Source organism: Mus pahari, chromosome 9 (genome assembly GCF_900095145.1).
Source record: "Mus pahari chromosome 9, PAHARI_EIJ_v1.1, whole genome shotgun sequence".
Lineage (NCBI taxonomy): Eukaryota > Metazoa > Chordata > Mammalia > Rodentia > Muridae > Mus > Mus pahari.
In genome coordinates this window covers 46,030,147-46,042,607 of record NC_034598.1, presented here as the reverse complement: position 1 = coordinate 46,042,607, position 12,461 = coordinate 46,030,147, and the positions used below count along the sequence as shown (strand labels likewise).

Here is a 12,461-nt window from a genome sequence, read left to right as displayed (position 1 = left end):
GGGAAGAGATAGGAAGGGAGAGAGAAGGAGAGAAGGTAGCTTAGGCTGGTTTTATGCTTTCTCTGTAGGCCACCCACACACTTATTGTAATCCTCCTGCCTTAGCTTCCTTCCATAATGTGAGCAGCATGCGGCAGGTGGCACAGCTGTGCCGTCTGTTCTTTGATCTGATCACAATAGACCTTATGATTCTGGTGCGGCTGTATATGCCAGTGAGCAGAGACCTACTGGGTCATGTGACCTCTCAATGGTGGGTCTTCTCCTTTCTCTTCAGCATCGTGGATGTTGGTGGCCAGAAGTCGGAACGAAGGAAATGGATCCACTGTTTCGAGAACGTGATTGCCCTCATCTACCTGGCCTCCCTGAGCGAGTATGACCAGTGCCTAGAGGAGAATGATCAGGAGGTGAGGGAGCTGTGGCCACAGGAGCAATGCCTTTTGGGGTGGAGGAATGTCCCATGGCGGCTTTAGTCTTAACCCTCCATCTTTTGTCCTCAAATCCACCTCAGCAACCCTGGGGTTCCCATCCTCTGCTGACCTCACCGGAAGCAGCTTCAGTCACACCGGTGCACAACTGTGGCCAAATTATATCTCAAGTCACACAATGGAACACAACCTCTGAGGGTCAGGCAGCTCTCATTCCTGTTGCTGGATGGCCACAGTGTGGCTCAACATGGAAAACAACCCTTAGGAGAGTGGTTTGGTGTCCCCATTGAAAGGATGGTTCAATATACCCCACACCTCCCTCCCTGCCCCCTGTACATACACACTCACATACACACACACTCACACACAGACACACACTCACACACATTTTATACACAGACATACACATACTATACACTCACACTCACACACATACACCACACTAACACACAGTCACACACACAAACTCTCATACACATACACACACTCATGCACAGACACACTCACATACTCATTCTCACATACACTCACACACAGAGACACACACTCACATACACACATACACCAGACACACACAAACTCACATACACCACATACACTCATACACAGACACACACTCATACACAGACACACTCACATACACATACACACAGAGAGACACACATTTACACACACACACACACACAGACACAGACACACTTGGGCTTGCTCTGGCTTGGCCTCCATGGGATTAATGGACTTCAGCAGCTATCCAGGATATAGTGAGGTCCTGTGGCCACCATGACCAAGCAGAGTAGCTCAGTCTAAAACACACATACACACACACACACACACACACACACACACACACACGCACACGTTCTTGTTAGTTCTGGGAGTTGGGAGCGTGGGGTCAGGGTGTGGAAGGGGCCAACCCCGTCTGAGTCCCAGGTTTCTCTCAGTGTCTGGTGTCCTTGGCTGTAGGAGCTCAGCCTGCGTGCCCCACCTTCACAGTCCCAGGACTTGACGGCTATGATGACTTGTGTCTTTGCCTGGCCAGTCATATCTGACCTCTTATTCGGGTGTTCTCACATTCTAGCATCCAGTCAGATGCTGATTTCAGAAGGGTGTAGCTCACCACAGGATGTTGTGCACACAGGGTCTCCCCGTCATACCCAGAGACCTAAGTGGGTGAGGACATCATCCTGTGGGTGAGCACCTCCTGCTAGGGTCACCACCCCCTCTGTCCCCACCCAGAATCGCATGGAGGAGAGCCTCGCTCTGTTCAACACGATCCTAGAGCTGCCCTGGTTCAAGAGCACCTCGGTCATCCTCTTTCTAAACAAGACGGACATCTTGGAGGATAAGATCCACACCTCCCACCTGGCCACATACTTCCCCAGTTTCCAGGGTGAGTCGTTCCACAACGTTCTATATCTTTCACCTCCCAGAAGTAGCTCCCGGGGGGAACCTTCTCCAAGGCTCAGCCCTTACGCGGAGTCAGCAGAAGCTTCAAAGAGAACGGAACTCTTCGGTTCCTTCTGAGAAGCCTCATGGGCTTCAGTTTCTCCCTCTCGGGACTGGAAACGAAGATGATGCTCTTAGCACATGCCATTGAATGAGAAAAGATTCTATAAAAATCTGTTTCTGGCCGGGCAGTGGTGGCACAGGCCTTTAATCCCAGCACTTGGGAGGCAGAGGCAGGCAAATTTCTGAGTTCGAGGCCAGCCTGGTCTACAGAGTGAGGGACAGCCAGGGCTACACACAGAAACTCTGTCTCGAAAAAAAAACAACAACAACAACAACAACAAAAAATCCATTTCTGTTTTTGAGACAGGGGTGGAACTACATGACCTTGAACATGATGAGCAGGGGCTCCACCCCTGACCACGCCCCCAGCCCCTCACTGGGGGATTCTAGGCAGTGGTTCCACCTTGACCACGCCCCCCAGCCCCTCACGGGAAGGGGGGTTCTAGGTGGGGCACCACCTTGACCACGTCCCCAGCCCTGCACTAGAAGATCTTTTGTTTGTTTGTTTGTTTGTTTTGTTTTTCTTTAAACTTTTTTTTTAAGATTTATTTATTTATTATATGTAAGTACACTGTAGCTGTCTTCAGACACTCCAGAAGAGGGAGTCAGATCTTGTTACAGATGGTTATGAGCCACCATGTGGTTGCTGGGATTTGAACTCCGGACCTTCGGAAGAGCAGTCGGGTGCTCTTACCCACTGAGCCATCTCACCAGCCCTGTAACATCTGTATTTTATCTCATTTGTGTAACCTTTCTGCACTGGAAGATCTTAAGTGGGGCTCTACCCCAGACCACACCCCCAGCCCTTCACTGGGAGATTTTCAGTCCAGCTCCTCTGTACAGGGGCCAATCCTCCCTCACCTGTCCTATACTATAGTTGTCATAGCTCCATCAATCCTTTTTCATCCGGGCTTGAACTGGCTGATTTGCCTGGCTCAAGGTCTCATGGTCAGGAATTTGGTTCTCTCTCTCTCTCTCTCTCTCTCTCTCTCTCTCTCTCTCTCTCCCTCTCTCCTTTTTTAGGTAGGGTCTCACTGCATAGCTCTGACTAGCCTTCAGTTCTGTAATTCTGTAGACCAGGCTGGCCTAGAACTCAGATCTTCCTTGTGTGCACTGGGGTCACAGGTGCCCAGGTCAGGGATTTGGGATAAGCTGAGTGAGGTAAGACTGCCTGGTGGCTGGGACCAGAGACACCGAGCGCCATCTCCCAGCAGCCCTGTGCTGCGTGCACCGGGGCATCTTCCCCTCGCTTGCTGTCCTCCCCTATTCTGGACCTCGATGTCCATTCCAGCTCTGTCACAGTGTCTGACTCAGGGTGGCCAGACTTTCGCCCAGGTGGAGACTGCCTCTCATGATCAAGTCTCAGGGATGTTTGGGTCACATCCATCACAGTTGGTTGACCAAGGTAGGTTCAACACTAGGGGAAGCTGCTCTACCTAACTGTGGAGAGCAGGAGGAGGCAGGGCAGGTCATCTTGGAGCCAAGCTCTCTCACATCTTGTGGCTACTCGGACAGAGGACAGTGCCCAGGGCCCTAAACCAACAGAACTGGGTTTCCTGCCAACCTAGGAGACCCGAGATCCAAAACTGGTGAGCATGAAACACCCACTGGGAATCAGGCAATGATCTGCAATGCTGGGCAGATAAGATTCTGGGGGAGAATTTTACCTCAGCCCCCTCCGCTGTGGCCCAGGCTATAGTCCATGCTTGACGCCAGGCCAAATGTCACTCACATTCAACTCTGGTGACCTCTGGTATGGGAATTTGACACTGGCTTTACTGTAGCTGAGAGTCTCTAAAACCCCTGCCATGCCATCCACCCACAGCTGGCTGACTGGGGTACAGATGTGAAGTTCTGGTCACTCCCAGCCCTGTCTTAGCTGAGACATCTCGAGAACCAGGCTATGGCCTCAAGAGGCTGGGCAGAGGAGATGGGGGGTTTGGATGGACTGTTTACACTATCGGGCTGGCACAGTGCCTCAGTCACTGGTCTATTCCATGACCACAGCAACTCGTGTAAAGGGAGTGTTTTATCACTGGTTCGTTTACCTCCGAAACTCATAGTGTCAGTCTGTAACCATCATGGTGGGAAGAGGACAAGCATGGCGTCAAGCAGTAGTGCAGAGCTCCCCAGACAGAGCGTCTGTCAGGGGCAGGCAGAGAGAGAATGAGAAGAAACCCGGCAACCTATGGCTTTCGAATCCCCAGCGACACACCTCTTCCAACAAGGCCACGCCCCCACAACAAGGCCACACCCACAAGACCACACCTCCTAAAATAGAGCCACACCCTTCCAAGCAGGCCACACTTCCTCCAAGAAGGCCGTACCTCCTCATCCTCCCCAAACAGGTCCACCAACTGGGGACCAAGCATTCCAACACATCAGCCTGTGGGGACAGCGCTCAAACACCATGGACAGATCCAGAAACCATATTTACAACTGACATTTCCTCCTGTGTTTCGTGTTCTCTGACAATTTTTTCCTTTTCTGTTTTCTTTCTTCCTTTCCTTTCTTTTTTCTTTCTTCCTTTCCTTTTCTTCCTTCCTTCCTTCTTTCTTTCTTTCTTCCTTTCTTTTTTCTTTTTCTTTTGTTACATAGATTAACGCAGTTATTGCGGGCTAGGCGAGTCTCAGACATTAGGGCTTCTATGGTCTTTCAGTTCTTCGGTCTTCGGATGGCAGACTTCATTGTGACTGCAGAGGTGGTTTTGTAGATCCAGGCACCCACTGGCCACTGTTTTCATGCAGGAACCTCAGTGCCAGATGCCAGTAGCTCATCTCTTCGTCTTGGTCTTATCACAGAAGGAGCAAGTGTACTTGGAGTGCAGGCTGATTTCAATTTTCTTCACCATTTTCTGGAGGGAGGCACCATAGCAGGTCCCGTATTTCTGACAATCCCTATCTTCTTGGTGCATTTAGCCATGTCACTGGAAACAAAGCCCAAGCCGACAATTTTTTCCTAGTTATTTGCTTTAAAAGTCTAAAAATACCTAAGGATGTGGCTCAACAGCAGGGTGTTTGCTTAACAAGTGAGAGACCCTGGTTTCTATTCCCAATATTGCCAGGAAACAAATTAAACTCAGGGAGTGATGGCATACACCTTTAATACTAGTAGACAGAAGAAGGAGGATCTATGAGTTCAAGACCAGCCTGGTCTACAGTGTGAGTTCCAAAAAAGTCAGGACTACACAGAGAAACCCTGTCATAGGGAAACAAAAGATTGAAACCTTGAATCTGAAGAGACATTTCTCTTGGCTCAGTGGGTAAAGGGTGTGGCACAAGCAAGCATAACCTGGGTTCAAATCCCCAGCAGCATATATAGCTCAGTTGGCATGGTGTTGGTTAGATCCAGGAGGATCCCTCCGGCATCACCAGGTAGACCGCCTAGCCAATCAGTGAGCTCCAAGTTCCGTGAGGCTCTGACTCAGAAAAGAACCACAGCCCAGGCGTCCCTCCTCTGCCCTGCACCTCTGCCGTGCACCTGAGTGTACACACATCCACGCACCCACAACCACACACAGAGAAAGTGAACAAAGGAAAACTCATAGCACTTTGGTCAGAGTCAAAGAAAAAGAAAGCAAGTCCGTAGAGTGGGACGTGTCCATTGCAGAGATGGAGAAATCGAGGCATAGAGAGGGGCAGCCACTGGCTGGCAGTTGAGCCAGGGAGGAATTAAAGCAGGCATACGTAGGACAGGTGGAGGCTGCCTGAGTCCTACTCTGTCCATTTTTTTGCCTCCTTCCGGAGTCCCTGCTCCCTACCCCTACTCCCAGAACTGAGTTATAGGCACACGCATAGGCACACTCCTGTTTTTCCTGGATGCTAGGGATTCAAACTCAGGTTCTCAGGCTTGGCAGCAAGCACTCTTATCCTCTGAGCCATCGCCTTTGCCCTGGAAGCAGGATCCGAGCCCACAGAGTTCCCACTGCGGGCGGCCCTGCCCCATCTTAGCACTCAGGTCCTCAAGCTGAGCCTGACAGCGCCATTTCAGGGACTGACAAACATGGCACCTGTCTTCAGTAAGGATGGCCTGAGTGGCTCTGCGCCCCCATCCCCGCCCTAGTGAAGGATCCCCAGAGCTGTCACAAAGACCTGAGTTGAATCCCCAGCACTACACAAACCTGGCTTGATGCTGCTCACCCATCTTCCAGCTCTGGGGAGATCAGGAGTTCAAAGTCAGCCAGGGCTACAGACTGACCTGGAGGCCAACCTAGGCTATTTAGGGAAACCAGGGTGATCCCAGGCTATGTTGGAAGTTTGAGACCAGTCTGGGCTATAAAAAGGGAGCCCACCCAACCCCACTCCCTCTCTGCAGGACCCCGGCGCGACGCAGAGGCCGCCAAGAGCTACATCTTGGACATGTACGCGCGGGTGTACGCGAGCTGCGCAGAGCCCCAGGACGGTGGCAGGAAAGGCTCCCGCGCGCGCCGCTTCTTCGCACACTTCACCTGTGCCACGGACACACAAAGCATCCGCAGCGTGTTCAAGGACGTGCGGGACTCGGTGCTGGCCCGGTACTTGGATGAGATCAACCTGCTATGACGCGGGGCAGGGAACACCAAGTGGGACGTCGGTGCGCGACGCGGTCGTGGCGAGAACATACCTCCCCCTGGTGGCCGCGCGTGAAACTGCAGGTCCAGGAGCTGCCAAGTGGGGAAGCCAGCCCATAGGGAGTGAGTCCCTGCTCCCCACCGGGCCCCCAAGCCCAGCTTCCCTGTGATGTTTTCCCTCACCCTTCTTCTAATTGTTAGAAAAAGGATATGAGCCGGGTCTTTAACCCCAGCGCTCCGAGGCAGAGGCAGGAGGATCTCTGTGAGTTCCAGGACCCTGTTTCAAAAAACAAAAACCCGAACAAAACCAAATAGAACTGTCCGGGACCTTGTGACTTCCCAGGGGCCCTGTTCACGTCTTCCTGTGGGGATCACTCCATCTTACCAAAGGGGAAACCGAGGTCGGTGAGATGGCTGGTGAGAACGCTTGCCACAAAGCCTGACAACTGGACTTCAGGACCTGCTCGGTGGACAGAGGGAACCGAGTCCTAGGAGAATTCCTCTATCTCCTCAGGCGTGCATGGCGGTGACACACCTACCCACACAGATAAATAAATGTAATTTAAAAGTAAACAATCAGGGAATGGAGGAAGAGAGAAATATCTCAGCTCTCAGGCGCTGAGGCTGGAGGATTACAAGTTTTATGTCCTAAATTACAGCTCAGTGTTCTCACTGTGAGCCAGGCAGGGGACAGGGACAGGGTGCTGACTCACAAAGACAATGTCAAATCTAGGCAGAGAACAGGGGTTGGAGTGGCTCAGAGGGTAAAGTGCAGGAGTTGGCAGCTGTCCCGCTTATCAGTGAGCTCCAGGTTCGGTGAGAGACCCAGGGAGCGACTGAAGAAGACATCATAGGAGACTAGGGTATAGAGCTGAGTCATCTGCTCTTGTGTTTTGTGTCCCTGTCACCCGGTCACCCCACAACCCGCCCATGCCTTCCAAGCACTGGAGTTAGAGATCTGGCTGTTCTCAGGAGTCCTGGAATCCAGATGCAGAGTCAACTGCACTTTACTAACTGAACGCCCTCCAGCTCCCTGGGATCCATCTCTTTACACTGCTGCATAATATTCCACTCTGGGCACAGAATGGCTTGGTCTGGGTGCTGGGTATGGGAGCCAGAGTCTTCGGAATTTTAAGCTAGACTCTATTGTTGTTTTGTGCCTGCCAACATTTTTGTATCTACCTGCAGCACCCCAGAATATTGTCTTGTACAAGGGCCCCAGTGCTGTCTTCAGGGTGCATTTGGGGCAGGGAGACGGTGATTGCCAGGCTCGGCTATGTACTTGAAGAGAGCTGTTCTTGAAGACTGACTAGGTGCCTGCTGTGAAGGTCAAGTGTTTGTAATCTTCTGCTCTGTATGATGCCTGCTTCATACCACATCAGCTTTCATAGCAGACTGCAGGTGACCAGTCTGTCTGCACTCATTCTGGGGTGCTGTGCTCAGTCCTCCTTCATGCTGAACCCCAGTGCTCACTTGAACTCAGTGCATGAGGCCCACTCATGGGCTTGGCTGGAGTTGGTTTTCAGCTTGGAACCAGGTGGGTGTATGTCAGCACCATGTTGTGTCTGTGGCTATGTTATTCAGGCTCAGGGTTCATCCTGGGATCAAGGCTCAGTATAGGGCAGAGGCTTGGGGAGTCAGTGCAGAGGGGCCCTGGCCAGAGTTTGTGCTGTCTGACATCAAGTCTCTTCAGGGTCATGGCACAGAGCAAGAGCTGTGCTCAGGTAGGATTGGGGCTCAGTGCAGGAAGGGGCTGAGGCTGGGGATTGGGGCTCAGTGCAGGGAGGGGCTGAGGCTGGGATTGAGGCTCAGTGCAGGAAGGGGCTGAGGCTGGGATTGGGGCTCAGTGTAAGGAAGGGGCTGAGGCTGGGATTGGGGCTCAGTGCAGAGAAGGGCCTGAGACTGGGATCAGAGCACAGAACAACTGCGTAGGCTGAGGCTGAGTGGGCGCTGCTAGGGGAGCTATAGGTGTCCTTGCACATTGATTAGGCACCTGCTGTTTGCTGTGTGTTGACAAGCATTATGAAGCACCCTGTAAGAAAATCTTGTTAAGCGCCTGGTGTATGCAGATGACATTTTCTTTAATAGGTGACTTTAAGCACCTACTATGTATTGGTGGCACATATTTATTAATATTATTGTTGTTATTTTATTATTAATTATTTGGAGGATTTTTTAGACAGGGTGTCTCTATTATGTAGCCCAGACTGGCCTGGAACTTACAGAGGTCCTCCTGCCTCTGCCTTCCAAGTACTGATACTAAAGGCATGTGCTACTACACCCAATGTGGCACATATTTTTAAGCACCTTCTGTATACACACAGCAAACACTGATTAAGCACTTGCTGTGTAAGGTCACTAAACATTAAGCACTGGTGAGCAATTCAGGGATAAAGGTGCTTGAGGCAACACTTGCCAATCCGAGTTTGGTTCTAGGACCCACGTGGTGGGAGGCGAGAATGCACCCCAGCACATGACAGGACACACACAGATTCCTACACGCGGTAAATCAATAAATGTAACAAAAATTCTAAAAGGATATTAAGCTCCTGTTATGCATGGGTGGTGCTAGATGTGTTTGGATGACATTGATTAAGGCTTGGCTGGTGTATACAAGTGACAAACATTTATGATGTTTTGTTGTTGTTGTTCTTTTTTTGTTTTTGTTTGCTTTTTTTTGCTTGTTTGTTTTTGTGGTTTGTCAAGACAGGGTTTCTTTGTGTAGCCCTGGCTGTCCTGGAACTCACTTTGTAGACCAGGCTGGCCTCAAACTCAGAAATCCTCCTGCCTATGCCTATGGCATGCTTTCTGTGTACAGTTGACAAACACTTATTAGGCACCTGCTGTATATATAAGTATACAGTTGGAAGAGTTGGGCACATGGTGGTAGGCAGAGGGATCTTGTGTGCCAGGCTGTGCCCATTGTCCAATAGTGACTCCCCATCTAGTGCTTGCCTCCCACCCATGGAGGGAAATTTGGGCCGGGGTGGAGTGCCAGGAGATATCATCCTTTCTAGCTCAGAGCCCCCAGAGTCACACGACGGTTGCTCAGGATGCCCCTCCCTGCCCTGGCCTCACCCCCACCCACTCTGGGGCACCTTGAGCATAACAGGAAATTTCAAACAACAGGAAACCCAGGCCAGGCTGTGACTCCACCCTGCGGAGGCCTCTCTCAGTCTGTCCCCGGGGGAGGCCATGAACATCAGTACCTGGTCCACGCTGGTGACCCCAGAGTCCTGCCACCGGCTGGCGGCCAGCGGCCACAGCCTCCTCATTGTCCTGCACTACAATCACAGCGGCAGGCTGGCCAGCCGCGGGGGCTCTGAGGACGGCGGCGGGCTAGGGATGCTGAGGGGGCCGTCGGTGGCAGCAGGCTGCCTGGTGGTGCTGGAGAACGCCATGGTGCTGGCCGCCATCGCCATCTACATGCGGTCGCGCCGCTGGGTGTACTACTGCCTGCTGAACATCACACTGAGCGACCTGCTCACAGGCCTGGCCTACGTGGTCAACGTGCTGCTGTCGGGGACGCGTACCTTCCAGCTGTCACCCGTGCACTGGTTCCTGCGGGAGGGCCTGCTCTTCATGGCCCTGGCCGCTTCCACCTTCAGTCTGCTTTTCACAGCCGGTGAACGCTTCGCCACCATGGTGCGGGTGGCTGAGAGCGGGGCCACCAAGACCAGCCGTGTGTATGGCTGCATCGGTCTGTGCTGGCTACTGGCAGCTATCCTGGGCCTGCTGCCCTTGCTGGGCTGGAACTGTGTGTGCGCCTTCCCGCGCTGCTCCAGCCTGCTGCCCCTCTACTCCAAGGGCTATGTGCTCTTTTGTGTGGTGGTCTTCGCCCTCATCCTAGTGGCTATCCTGAGCCTCTACGGGGCCATCTTTAGGGTGGTCCGAGCCAACGGGCAGAAGTCCCCACGTCCTCCTGCCCGCCGCAAGTCCCGCAGGCTACTCAACACTGTGCTGATGATCTTGGTGGCCTTCGTGGTGTGCTGGGGTCCCCTGTTTGGCCTGCTCCTGGCTGACATCTTTGGTTCTAATGTCTGGGCCCAGGAGTACCTGCGTGGCATGGACTGGATCCTGGCCCTGGCTGTGTTCAACTCAGCCATCAATCCTCTCATCTACTCCTTCCGCAGCCGCGAAGTGCAGCGTGCTGTACTGGCCTTCCTATGCTGTGGGTGTCTCTGGTTAGGCCTGCGAGGTCCTGGAGACTGCCTAACCCGGATCACCGAGGCCCACTCCGGCGCATCCACCACTGACAGCTCCCTGAGGCCCAGGGACAGTTTTCGGACTTCTCGGTCGCTCAGCTTCAGGATGAGAGAGCCGCTGTCCAGCATTTCCAGCGTTCGCAGCACCTAGAGTTTGAACCAGCCAGTTGCCCACTGAGCAGGCCCTCCCAGACGAGGTGAGAAGGGACAGGACACAAGAACCTTGCCTGATGGTGACTGAGAACATGCCAGCAAGCCCCGGGTTCCTTCCATGAAACTCTCCGTGATGAATGTTTGGCAGAGAGTGGACAGAGCCAGAGCTAGTGAGTCTGGGCCTTGAAGGGGCCCCCAGGCTGCGAAGGGGATGTGCCATGTCCCAGGCCATGGACAGGACAGAGCTTTATGGTTCTGTCTTAGTCACATGTGTGTGTGTCGATGCCCAGGCTGCTGTAACATGTCTCCTGGTCACACCCACTGGTATACAGTGATTTGGAAGTGTGCTGGGATGGGGGTGGACCTGCACCATTTGTTTGAGGGCAACCTGATGTGTTTAAGAATGGCAGGGGGCCTGGAGGGCACAGGAGCCTGTCATACACCCCTCTTCTCAGTGACTTCCACATTGAGACAAGCAGCCTGCTCCCATGGCCTCTCTCCTCCAGTTCAGGTTCTCTCTCTGTGTGTGGGGAGGATAGACCCACCCACCCCAGTTCTGGGGCAATCTCAACTGGTCCTGTAACCCCGCAGCCTCGCCCTTCCTGTTCTGAATCATGGAGATATGCTGTGGCAGGGAGCTGTGGACCCTACTGTGTGATAGTGCAGCTGCAAGCCATGCCTGGCTGCATAAAATTCATTAAAATGAATGAAACCTCCACATTCAGTTTCTCAGTGTATTGTAATCGAGTCGCGCTGGCCGTGACTCTAGGATGGTAGTGACTGTCACAGTTATAGATGGCAGAAGCTCATGGTGTTGGGCACACATCATCAGTTTTCTTTTCTACACTTTGAGTTCTGATTGTCTGTGCCCTCGGTATACAGTTGGCAGTAATCACTCACCCCAGTTTGGGGGGGGGGGAGGACCACAGGCAAATGGTGTTCAGAGAAGGCACCATCCCCAAGTTCTCCACCAGCTTCTAGAGCCAGCACTCACCAGTCTCGAATCTTACTCAAAGTCAGCTCATGCCAGTTTGCTTATTGCATTTCCACCTGTGCCTGCAGGTGGGTGGGTGGCAGAGTCTGGTCTTTTATTTCTTATTTATTGTATTTCTAGAGGTGTGAGTGACATATAATTTTAATTCACTTCTCAACTTACCCCAAGACACAGGAACTAGTCAAATCCATTGAAGTTGCAATAGGGCAAACCAAAAGTGTCAGGTTAAATATATCCCAAGTATGAACAAGTAGGATACTAACGACCTCCCATCGTCACACTAGTCTCATTCTAGCTGTCTTGATCTCCCCACTGCCATTAAAGTCCACGCCAATACCTGCCTTACTACTTTACCACCTGCCCCGAATATTATTTTTTAATCAGTTTTTCGCTCATTCACTTAAATCCTGTAGAACACCTGTAGTTAGAGTGCCATGTCTTGTGATCGGAGAGCTAGCACCTTCAAGACAAAGACCTCTGTGTGTGTGTGTGTGTGTGTGTGTGTGTGTGTGTGTGTGTCTGTCTCTCTCTCTCTGTCTGCCTGTCTCTGTCTGCCTGTCTGTCTGTCTGTCTGTCTCTCTCTCTGTCTCTCTCTCTGTCTCTCTCTCTCTGTCTCTCTCTCTGTCT

General features: G+C 52.2%; 2 protein-coding genes across 2 annotated transcripts in view; both read left to right on the top strand.

The window, feature by feature from the left end:
• The window catches only part of Gna15 (G protein subunit alpha 15), a 21,488-nt gene extending 14,438 nt beyond the window's left edge, over positions 1 to 7,050 (top strand). Inside the window, exons 5-7 of the mRNA XM_021205412.1 lie at positions 274 to 403; positions 1,661 to 1,814; positions 6,248 to 7,050. Of these exons, the coding sequence (XP_021061071.1) occupies positions 274 to 403; positions 1,661 to 1,814; positions 6,248 to 6,474 (511 nt within the window). The 3' untranslated portion in view covers positions 6,475 to 7,050. The remainder of the gene's footprint in view (positions 1 to 273; positions 404 to 1,660; positions 1,815 to 6,247) is intronic.
• Positions 7,051 to 9,185: 2,135 nt separating this feature from the next.
• S1pr4 (sphingosine-1-phosphate receptor 4) lies at positions 9,186 to 11,554 on the top strand. Its single transcript, XM_021205603.2, has one exon. It carries the CDS (start codon positions 9,678 to 9,680, stop codon positions 10,836 to 10,838), a length of 1,161 nt encoding a protein of 386 aa, XP_021061262.1. The 5' UTR covers positions 9,186 to 9,677; the 3' UTR covers positions 10,839 to 11,554.
• Positions 11,555 to 12,461: the final 907 nt, after the last annotated feature.